The sequence below is a fragment of the Lipotes vexillifer genome, unplaced genomic scaffold (genome assembly GCF_000442215.2).
Source record: "Lipotes vexillifer unplaced genomic scaffold, Lipotes_vexillifer_v1.1 scaffold2049, whole genome shotgun sequence".
In the NCBI taxonomy this organism is placed as follows: Eukaryota; Metazoa; Chordata; class Mammalia; order Artiodactyla; family Lipotidae; genus Lipotes; species Lipotes vexillifer.
Genome location: NW_006778494.1, coordinates 179944 through 190064, shown reverse-complemented (window position 1 = coordinate 190064; position 10121 = coordinate 179944). Strand labels below are relative to the sequence as shown.

Sequence of the window (10121 nt, the reverse complement as noted above, 5' to 3'; positions counted from 1 at the left end):
AGTCACGGCGAAGCTGGCGCCGCGGTTGGTGAGCCCAGAGGTCAGTCAGAGTCAGAGTCAGGGTCAAATAGGGAGAAATGGCGACGGAGCCAAGCTGTGGGTGAGTAATTTCTGAAGGGGTGGAGGTGTGAGGCAGCTGGTGACCGCAGTCACCATGACACAGCTCCCAAAGGGGTGGGAGGTTGACTTCTCTTCTGGCTCCGGCCAGACTCCGAATGGGAATGTCAGACATCCACATCCTCCCACCCGGGTTAGAGGTGAGAGGTCAGAGGCCACATCCTCTCTCTGTCTCTGGTTTGTGAACCTCAGGTACCGTGGAAAGCAGCCAGAATCCCGAGCCAAAGACTCAACTTCCAGCTACTTATAAAGTAATGGTGGGTACGTCACTTAACCTCTTTGAGCCTCAGTTTCTCATCTGTAAAATGGAGACAGTAACCCGGTTTGGGGGCTAAATAGAGGAAACATGTGAACATAGTATAGCAGTTAATAGAGGGATTTACGTAGAGGGAGAAGAGACTATGAACATTTGTTAATCCTGTTTTATGGCTGAAGGGATTGAAGCTCAGAGAGGTCACTGACTTGCCCAAGATCACCCAGCAAGTTTGGGGCAATTGCAGTTCTCTTGTATATACCAGGACCAATGAAAGAATGGAGGCCAAGAAGTAATTTGTAAATATAAAGTGCAATACAGATATTTAAAATGCTCTTTAAGGGGGAAAAAAAAAAAAAGGCAGCTCTGGCCTTCACACTCATTTAAATCTCATGGAACCAAATCTTTCCATGCTGGCTTCTTATCAAGTAGCTCTCAGCTCCAAGTCATCCTCCCACTACCCCCCAGAGAGGACTTCACTGGTTACTTTGGCTAAAGTATCCTTCCCTCCTCCAGCTTACTATTACCCTGTTTTGTGGTCTTTGTAAACTTCATTATCTGATATATTCTTGTTTGTTTACATGTTTATTGTGTATCCCCCAGAACAGTGCTGATACATAGTATCAGCAATAAAATTTGTCTGGATGCATAATTGAAGAGTCAAGCCCCTACTGTCTCCTTAAACCTCTGTTCCTCTCCATAGGCCCATCTTTGGAGCAAGATCTGGGAACTACAGTCCGGCCTCAAGCCTCAACTTAGTTGGAGCTTGAGAGAGAGTGAGAGCCTTCCATACAGCAGCCTCGCAGAGCAGATATTTTGACCTTGGCATCTAGACATCTCCCATCTCCCCCATGGCCCTGACAATGCTGAATGAGCTCCTGATTGAGGACCCAAGCCCACCTCTGCTGCTCTATCAGCTTAGCAAGACTGCCCAGCTAGATGCCCTCAACTATCAAAGCTGCTTTATGCAGGGGGTCTTTGCCCATTTTCCTGAAATCTTATTTATCCACCGGACCTATAACCCAAGGGGCAAGGTGTTATATACCTTCCTGGTGGATGGACCTCAGGTGCAGCTGGAGGGTCATCTTGCCCGGGCAGTCTACTTTGCCATTCCTGCCAAGGAGGATGCTGAAGGCTTGGCCCATATGCTCCAGGTATTCAAGAAGTTTAACCCCGCATGGGAGAGAGTCTGTACCATCCTGGTGGATCCCCACTTCCTCCTGCTGCCCACCCTCGCTATGGAGTTCCCCACAGCTGAGGTCCTGCTCTCAGCCTTCCACATCTGTAAGTTCTTCCAGGGCAAGTTCTATCAACTGTCCCTCGAACAGCCCGTGGAGAGGGTCCTCCTGACCTCCCTGCAGAGCACGATGTGCTCGGCCACAGCTGGAAACCTGAGGAAATTGTATACACTCCTGAGCACCTGCATCCCGCCGGCCCAGCTGCCGGAGCTCCACTCACACTGGCTGCTCAACGACCGCATCTGGTTGGCCCACCGCTGGAGAAGCCGAGCCGAGAGCAGCCACTACTTCCAGGGCCTGGAGGTCACCGCCCACGTCCTCAGCCAGTTCTTCGGCACCACCCCATCTGTGGAAAAAGGCATGACTGCCCTGTTCCGATACCTGCGGCAGAACTCAGGAGACAAGGCGAGTTTCAGCCTGGGCCTGAGTCCCCCGAACAATCATCCCCCTTCGGATGGCAGCCCCGAAAGCCCCGAAGTGGAACAGTTGGTAGAAGCCCGCATCCAATACTCCCTTAATGCCATCTGCACAGGGCCGGCCGCCCAGCTCTGCCTGGGCGAGCTTGCCGTGGTCCAGAAATCCATGCACCTCATCGGCTCTGGTTCCGAAAAGGTGAACATACAGATCCTGGAGGACACCCATAGGGTGCAGCCCCAGACCCCGGCCAGCTGCAGCTGCTACTTTAACCAGGCCTTCCGTCTGCCCTGCCGCCACATCCTCACCATGCTCAGTGCCCGCCGCCAGGTGCTCCAGCCAGACATGCTGCCAGCTGAGTGGACGGCAGGCTCTGCTGCCAGCCTCGGTGACATTGTGGGCAGCAAGTGGAGTGAGACCCTGGATAAGCACTTGGCCGTGGCGCTCCTCACGGAGGAGGTGGGTCAGCTCCTGCAGCACTGCAGTCAGGAGGAGTTTGAACGGCGGTACAGCACCCTGCGTGAGCTGGCCGACAGCTGGATCGGCCCTTATGAGCAGGTCCAACTCTGATTACGCTCGACGCCCGGAGGAGCTCATCCGCAAAGTATCTGCTCACATCCCCCCTACACACACCCACACACACATTCACACAGTCGTACTTCCGCGGGCCCTCCTTCCAGGGACGAAGGACAAAGCTTTCCTCTTCCACTGCAGCCTGCTGCCTACTATGTGTCTAGTTCCCTAAGACAGGAGGCGGCAAACCTTTCCCATAAAGGGCCCGCTAGTAAATATTCTAGACTTGCTGGCCACTCAGAGCCTCTGTTGTATATTCCTGGCTTTTTTTTTTTTTTTTTTTTCCCCTTTTTAACAACCTTTTCAAAAGGTAAAAACCGTTCTTAGCTCAAGGGCTTTATAAAAACAGGTAACCCCTGCTCTAAGATAAGGGATAAGACACTGAGTGGAGATCAAGGGTTGGGACTTGGTAACAGCTTCCCCAGTCATGAGATGACACCTCACCCACAGAGGAAAAGGCCCCCAGAGGCAGCGGCTCAGCCAGGCTCCCAGCCTCACTGCCCCTCACCCTGCCCCATCCTGAGGTCATTAAAGTTGAATGTTGTCTGTTTTAGCATTTGTCTAGGTTTTTGTCTTGTAGAAAGCAGTTTAGGAAGTACCATGGAAAGAATAGACTTTGGAGTCTGACATTCTGTGCAAATCCTGGTATCTTCCGTCTGTCTGAATTTTGAGGGCTGGTGCTGCCTTTTACTAGCTATGTGACTTAAGTCACGTCACCTCTCTAAGCCTCAATTGGTTCATCTGTAAAAATGGAGATCCCCAGAGCACTGGTAAGATTAAAGGTTAAGTGGGCATGTAATGGGCCTGATGCCCAGTGGGTGCTCAAGTAAGAGTTAATTTTCCTTCCTTGCCTGTGGTCCTATCACCTGTCCTCAGCAGGGTGAGAAACAAAAGGCGAGAGGAAGTCACCTCGCCTAGGGCTTTGTACAAGAACTTTTGATCGAGTACCAAAACAGTACAAAAAGAAGCCTCTACTCTCCAAGCAGGGCCTCCTACCCTGGTAATTTTCATTGTAACCAATCTGACAAGACCTATGGCATGGCTTAACGGTTTCTGGAAACTTCCTGGGGTCTGGGCCCTGATGGGCTGGTGTTTGTCAGAATGGTTCAAACCACCACCCTATCCGCATCCCTGCCATAGACACCCACCAACCCTGCCTGCCCAAAAACCATACGGAGAAGCCACCCTATGTGTCTGGTGCTATTTCATCCCGCTACAAGCAGGAGCCAGGAGGCCGGCCCCTCCAGGATCTCACTAGGGCCACCATGCCCCCTCCACAGCCCTCACTGGCTCCAGATGGGCCATCATGAAAGCTTGAGCTGCCCGGATCAGGTCCTCTTCCCGTAGGCCTGGGACAGGCACGGTGGGGATGCCAGCGATCATCATGGCCAAGGTAAGGATGCAGATGTCGGGCTGGGAGCCGGCCTCTTTCACTCCTGTCTCAGAGGGCAGCCCACACAGCAGCAGGGGCCCAGGCCTGCTGGGGCCGCCCAGGTAGGGAGCTCTGCTTCTGGAGCAGCCATCCTCCCAGCCCAGGCTCTCCGGCTGCCTCGCGTGGGGGAATTTGTGGCAGTACCGGCTGTACTCCTTCCGCCGCAGTGGCTCCCAGCTAGCCCCCCCAGGGCAGCCCCTGGCTTCTGGCACTTCAGGCACTGGTGTCGCCTGCTCAGCTTTCTGGCTCAGTGGGCCTTGTCCACCAGAGGCCACCACCACTGGCTCTACAGGACTATAGAGGCCAAGGGATGAGCCCAGAGAAGCAGCCCCACCTGCAGAGACAGGAATGGGATGGAATGTTATTCTTGGTCTCTTTGCGGAGGAGGCCCTGAGGGGCAGGGCGTAGGAGCAGAGCACTGGGATCAGGGGCAATTAAGACCAGCCCAAGAGGGCTGTCCAGTGGTTGGGAATTAGGTTTTACTCATAGCCACAGCCCCAGTCAGTCTCTAATGCAGACAGGTGATGGAGAAGTGTCTGCTGAACGAGTGAATGAGCAAGTGGGTGGCTGTTGGCAAGGACTTCTGGAATAGCTTTCTTCCAAGAGAATTGACTCCAGGTCCAGCCCAAAAATGCCCAGCAGAACCTCCACCTCCCCAGAGCCAGGAAGCAGGTTCTCAGGGGAGGTTGTAGTACACCCTCCAGTTCCAGGAGCCCCCTCTCACCTTGGCCGGAAGGCGGAAGACCTGGATGAGTTTGTGGAGACATGAAATAGGACATGGCTGCTCTGAAGCCCCTGTTTGTGAGGGGACAGTCGTCTGCCTTCTGTCCTACCCTCTCCGCCCTTCTAGAATGTCACCTCATAGTCCCTCCCTTTTACACCTGGAACCCGGCTCACTGGCATTGACCTGTTCATTCTAGAACGTGTACATGACAATGGATGGGGTTAAAAGAGCACTGGACCGGGAACTGGGCATTCTAGGTTCTTGCCTTTACCTTGGGCAAGTCACCTGGACAGTTTTGTTCCTTGACATCCTCAGCTGTAAGATGAGGGTAATGACTGCCCACTACCTCACCAGAAGTTATGAGGGTCAAATAAGATCATGTGTATGGAAGCAAATGATCAGCGATACAATAAAAGGAGTCTGATGCTTTGTGCCTTGTAGGGTGAGAGAAGGAATACTCTGCATTCATTCATTTGCTGTGTGACCTTGGACAAATACATTCCCATCTCTGGGCTTCAGGTTCCCATCTGTGAAATGAAGTACTTGGTCTAGGGCACTGGTTCTCATCCCGAGCTGCACATTAGATGCTCTTGGAAGCTTTTAGAAATCCTGATGCCCAGACTTATCCCAGGGTCAATTAAATCATAATCCCCGTTAGTATTTTTTCAAAGTTCCTCAAGTGGTTATAACATGTGCCAAACTTGAGACCTCTGTTCTAGGGAAATGCTTCTCAATCCTGGCTGTACCTTAGAATCTCTAGGGGAGCTTTTACAAAAACAATGTCTAGCCCTCATCCTTTGACAAATCAAATGAGAATCTCCAGAGATGGCGTCTGGGGCGCCAGCAATCTAAGTATCCCAGATAATGAGTAGCCAGGCTAGGAACCACTGGTCTAGGTGATATCAAAATGCTCTCTCATTCTCTCATCTACCCTGCTGACCCCCAGTGATTCTAAAAGAAGTGGCCCTCACAGGCTTCAGGGGCAAGGAGGCCCTCCAAGGATCAGCATCAGCAACGACTGTGTTTATTTCCATCCTGGCTGGTATCAGTATGGCCAGCTTCAGGGCAGCCACACCTCTGGGGCCAGGATGCATTCACGTGGCCGTGCTCCAGGGTGGCCGCAGGCCTTCACTCATACTTGCAGAAATCCTTAAGTCCTTTGGGCAGCTGGAGCCCATCAATGGCCAACCGGTGCACCACACTCCTCTGGATCACTAGGCGGCACAGAGTCTGCAGGGACGGCACTGTGGAAAGAAGGCTGTCAAAGGCAAAAGGAATGGGAGGGTTGGGCCGAGGCTGAGACCTAGATCTAGGTCTTGGTCCCCTCTTTGTCGTTAACTTGGGCAAGTCCCTTCACTCTCCAGGCCCAGCCTGGCATGGGGCTATTCACAGGATTGAGATAAGCACCTCTTTCGCAACACTTTCCCAGTTCTGCAGCCCTATTTCCATTATAGCACCCATCCTGCTCCCCTCCCCCTCGCTTAGCAGCTTCTGGGGTCAGGGGTGGCATCTGATTTACCTGTGCAACCCCCAGCCTCCTGCACAGGCCCGACACAGAGAGGGTTCTCATTCACTGTATTCATAAAATGTCATCAGATGGATAAATAAAAGGCTTTAACAGGGCTATCATGAACCAGACCTCAGGATTAAGAAGCTCTCACATGGGGTTTAAAAGTGATGCCTTTAAACTGGTATGCCCAAATCGATGAGCATTTGTCTAATAAAAGAGCACATAATTCTCAAAGAGGACCAAAATCTAAAATCGGTGTAGAATTCATGCCCTAGGTTAATGCAGAAAATATTGGCAAAGCCAGAAAGGGAGTTAGAGGGCATCCTAATCGATCACAGCCAAGATGGGTAAATTGAGGCCCAGAGCCAGGGAAAGTGACTTGTCCAAGGTCACAAGTAGAGGCAGAATCTGAAGTCAGATTCCCCAGCTTCTAAAATAATGCTGGAGAAACCAAGGCCTTGCTACCTGTTTCAAGAGTCCTAGCAGGTTCCTGTCCCAACACTGGGCCAGGAGGGGTCACTGCCCAGGGTGTGGGATACCTACAGCCATACTCGACCTGGACCAGGCGCACGCTCTTGGTGGAAGCGAAGACGTCCACCACCGCGTAGAGGGGCTGGGCGGCTGGCAGCCCCCGGGCGCTGGGGCCCATGTCCTCGCCGTTGATGACGATATGCATGTCAGCCGTGCCGTCGGGGCGCGGGCAGAAGAGAACGCCCAGGCGGCTCCGGCGCGCAGTAGGAGGCAGCATGTTCAGCTCATAGAGCTGGTCCAAGAGGTGGCTGTACAGCCCAGGACGGCTGCGGCCCACCAGGCGGTCGCGGGGAATGCGAAACTGCTCAATGCACAGATGCGGTTCCACCAGGAGGGCTGGGGGGCAGCTGGGGGCCAGCGCCTCCGCCTCCGGGCGGCCCTCCCGGGGCACGCGGTTGTGATGGCGCGTGATGGCGAAGACCCAGGTGTGGCCGAGGCTGACCAGGTCGGGCAGCGAAAACTCGGGCACGGCGGCCAGACTGGAGGGGTCCAGCGCAGTCAGGCCGAGGCGCAGGTGCCCGCACCAGCCCAGCTCTTTCTCCTCGATCTCCACCAGGAACACCTGGCCGGGGGCCAGCGGCTCGCGACTGAAGCACACGCCGTGGGCGAAGCTCTCCACGCGTGTGGCCCGCGTCCCGGAGGGGTCCACGCGGATGTTGGCACCGTGTACCGGGTGGAAGCGGGTGGGAGGGGGCTCGGGGCGCGCGGGTCCCCAGGGCGCACCCAATTCCACGGGGTCGGAGGCAGCAGCCATCTCCCAGCCATAAGGCAGGCCAGCGGGCGCCGGGGGCTATTTTGGGCAGCGGGCTCAGATGGTGACCGCGGGGGCACCATGTAAGGTACTTCTCCCCTGACTCCCTTCCCCGAGGCTCTGCCCAGGGGTCCTAGCGCCGCTTGCTCAGCCATCCCGCTTAGAACGGAGTCCCCGGGAGGCTGGGGGATCCTGGCCATCCACACCTGGGTCATCTGACCGCCGGCGCCCGGGATACGACCTGCGAGGCCCACGGACCTTCACCTGGTTTGACCGCCGCCGCCACCGCCCCCTCCGTCTTCCGGGTGTTCGGGGACGTGGGGGCAGGATGGGTAGGAGGAAGACTGTCACATGACGCTGGAGCACACGTGACTCGGAGTACACATGACTTCCCGTCGCGGGCCACCTCCGGGAGAGCAAGGACGCGAGGGAGCAGAGGTGAGGGCAATCCGGAGGCTGGAAGAGATCCCGGAGGCTGGAAGGGATCCAGGAGCCCCCGGGGCGGGGCGCGGCGCGGCGGAGGAAGCTCAGCGGGTGGGAGCTGGGCCTGGGCCTGGGCTTCCCTCGCTGATGAGCCGCCAGCTCTTCCCCAGGGGCGGCTGAGCAGCGAGCGAGCGAGTAAACAGCCGGCACCCGCTTCCTGCCGCAGATGGTCCGAGCCGCGCTGTCGCCGCCATTCCTCCTGCTGCTGCTGCTGCTCTCCTGGGCACCCCGAAGCGAGGCAGCCCCCGACCAGGACGAGGTCCAGTACCTGCCAGGGCTGGCCAAGCAGCCGTCTTTCCGCCAGTACTCTGGCTACCTCAGAGGCTCCGGCTCCAAGCACCTCCACTACTGGTCTGCAGCCCTGCCTTCCAGGGCGGGGTTGGGAGGGACACTGCGATGCCCACCGGGGGAGTTCTTTTTTTTTAAATATAAATTAATTTTATTTATTTACTTATTTTGGCCGTGTTGGGTCTTCGTTGCTGCGCGCGGGCTTTCTCTAGTTGCGGCGAGCGGGGGCTACTCTTCGTTGCGGTGCGCGGGTTTCTCATTGCGGTGGCTTCTCTCGTTGTGGAGCACAGGCTCAAGGCGCGCGGGCTTCAGTAGTTGTGGCTCGTGGGCTCAGTAGTTGTGGCTCGCGGGCTCTAGGGCGCAGGCTCTGTGGTTGTGGCTCACGGGCTTAGTTGCTCCGCGGCATGTGGGATCTTCCCGGACCAGGGATCGAATCCTTGTCCCCTGCATTGGCAGATGGATTCTCAACCACTGCGCCACCAGGGAAGCCTGGGCGTGGTGGTGGTGGTGGTGGTGGGGTGTTCTTAAGAGCCCTGAAGGAGCCTGGGAGCAGGGAGGGCTGGAAGGAGCCCTCCCCCCACCTGCACCCATCCTAGCCTGACTCCCTCCCAGGTTTGTGGAGTCCCAGAAGGATCCCAAGAGCAGCCCTGTGGTGCTGTGGCTCAATGGAGGGCCGGGCTGTAGCTCCCTAGACGGCCTCCTCACCGAACACGGTCCCTTCCTGGTGAGTGTAAAGCAGCTCAGTAACCCCTGGTAAGGGGCAGGGAGGGGACGGTTCCCAAAGGAAAGAAGCGGGGAAGAAGGAGAAAAGGACTTTGTGATCTTCTGAAGATGTGTCCGTTTCCTGAGCCTCAGTTTCTCCATCTGTACCATTGGCTTGACTATTATTAGTACCTTTCAGAAATTTTGCCCGATTGTACAGTACTCAGCACGGTGGACCCTTCCCTACCCCCAGCTGGCTCTCGGGACTTAGCCATCTCTTTCCTCCGCAGATCCAGCCAGATGGTGCCTCTCTGGAGTACAACCCCTATTCCTGGAACCTGGTATCGCAGCCTCTGTGGGTCCTGTGGGGGTGTCTGGGCACTGGGATGGGGTGGGGATCCCTCCTTAGCCCGTTTCCACTTCCCCTGTAGATTGCCAATGTGTTATACCTCGAGTCCCCAGCTGGGGTGGGCTTTTCCTACTCCGATGACAAGTCTTATGCAACCAATGACACCGAGGTGAGTCCGCTGCCTGCCCACGTGCCCCAGCCTTGCTGGGTGGCATGATGCGGGGAGAGAAAGAGCATGCCCTTGGAGTCCATCCGTGGCTCTGTTGCGTGCTAGGTGGTGTGGTTCGGACAAGTCACATCCTGTTGCACAAACAGGGTGCGTTGGTGTCATTATCTCTGAGATTCTTTCTAGCTCAAACACCAACACTTCCCGATTCCCTCCATCCTGCCATCCCCAGGTGGCCCAGAGCAATTTTGAAGCCCTTAAAGATTTCTTCCGCCTCTTCCCGGAATACAAGGACAACGAGCTTTTCCTGACGGGAGAGAGCTATGCCGGCATCTACATCCCCACCCTGGCAGTGTTGGTCATGCAGGACCCCAGCATGAACCTTCAGGTGCAGGGAGGCTGCAGGAGGGAAGGGAGGCATCTTGGGGTCATGGCCTTGTGGTTAGCAAAGGTCAAACAGGTCAGCGCCTCCATTCCAACCCAGTCTTCCTTCATAACATTCCTGCCACTAGCTGGCCTCTCCCCGGCCTGTGTGCCTTCCACAACAGGGAACCTACTCCTCAAGCTGCCAGCTCCATTCTTTACGTTGA

At 55.7% G+C, this 10121-nt stretch overlaps 4 protein-coding genes across 6 annotated transcripts in view; 2 read left to right on the top strand and 2 right to left on the bottom strand.

Annotated features, from left to right (window-relative positions):
• The first annotated feature begins 59 nt into the window (after positions 1–59).
• ZSWIM1 (zinc finger SWIM-type containing 1) lies at positions 60–2715 on the top strand. The gene is made up of 2 exons (XM_007451638.1): positions 60–100; positions 1074–2715. The coding sequence occupies exon 2, from the start codon at positions 1222–1224 to the stop codon at positions 2590–2592; it is 1371 nt and encodes a 456-aa protein (XP_007451700.1). The 5' UTR covers positions 60–100; positions 1074–1221; the 3' UTR covers positions 2593–2715.
• A 1134-nt stretch (positions 2716–3849) lies between these two features.
• Positions 3850–4806, bottom strand: SPATA25 (spermatogenesis associated 25). The gene is made up of 2 exons (XM_007451646.1): positions 4752–4806; positions 3850–4361 (listed from the first exon to the last, which is right to left on the bottom strand). The coding sequence occupies exons 1-2, from the start codon at positions 4804–4806 to the stop codon at positions 3850–3852; spliced, it is 567 nt and encodes a 188-aa protein (XP_007451708.1).
• A 312-nt stretch (positions 4807–5118) lies between these two features.
• On the bottom strand, positions 5119–7841 carry NEURL2 (neuralized E3 ubiquitin protein ligase 2). Of its 2 annotated transcripts, none has more exons than XM_007451636.1 (2): positions 6805–7841; positions 5119–5995 (listed from the first exon to the last, which is right to left on the bottom strand). In XM_007451636.1, the coding sequence occupies exons 1-2, from the start codon at positions 7544–7546 to the stop codon at positions 5880–5882; spliced, it is 858 nt and encodes a 285-aa protein (XP_007451698.1). In that variant the 5' UTR covers positions 7547–7841; the 3' UTR covers positions 5119–5879. The 2 variants fall into 2 exon arrangements, with proteins under 2 accessions (XP_007451698.1, XP_007451699.1); XM_007451637.1 differs by having other exon boundaries at positions 5966–6009; positions 6805–7835.
• An 83-nt stretch (positions 7842–7924) lies between these two features.
• CTSA (cathepsin A) overlaps positions 7925–10121 on the top strand; it is a 6860-nt gene continuing 4663 nt past the window's right edge. The window contains exons 1-6 of one of the 2 annotated variants that reach the window (XM_007451633.1): positions 7925–7981; positions 8193–8377; positions 8927–9038; positions 9307–9357; positions 9448–9534; positions 9764–9919. In XM_007451633.1, the coding sequence (XP_007451695.1) occupies positions 7928–7981; positions 8193–8377; positions 8927–9038; positions 9307–9357; positions 9448–9534; positions 9764–9919 (645 nt within the window). In that variant the 5' untranslated portion in view covers positions 7925–7927. The remainder of the gene's footprint in view (positions 7982–8192; positions 8378–8926; positions 9039–9306; positions 9358–9447; positions 9535–9763; positions 9920–10121) is intronic. The other variant, XM_007451634.1, reaches the window with a different exon arrangement.

Bases quoted from the DNA above. Each gene is read 5' to 3' on its own strand.
- ZSWIM1 (XM_007451638.1), top strand. From the start codon at position 1,222: ATGGCCCTGACAATGCTGAATGAGCTCCTGATTGAGGACCCAAGCCCA.
- SPATA25 (XM_007451646.1), bottom strand. From the start codon at position 4,806: ATGTCCTATTTCATGTCTCCACAAACTCATCCAGGTCTTCCGCCTTCC. The intron at 4,362-4,751 runs GTGAGAGGGGGC...CTGTCTCTGCAG, and splicing joins TCTTCCGCCTTCCGGCCAAG to GTGGGGCTGCTTCTCTGGGC.
- NEURL2 (XM_007451636.1), bottom strand. From the start codon at position 7,546: ATGGCTGCTGCCTCCGACCCCGTGGAATTGGGTGCGCCCTGGGGACCC. The intron at 5,996-6,804 runs GTAGGTATCCCA...TTCTTTCCACAG, and splicing joins GGTCCAGGTCGAGTATGGCT to TGCCGTCCCTGCAGACTCTG.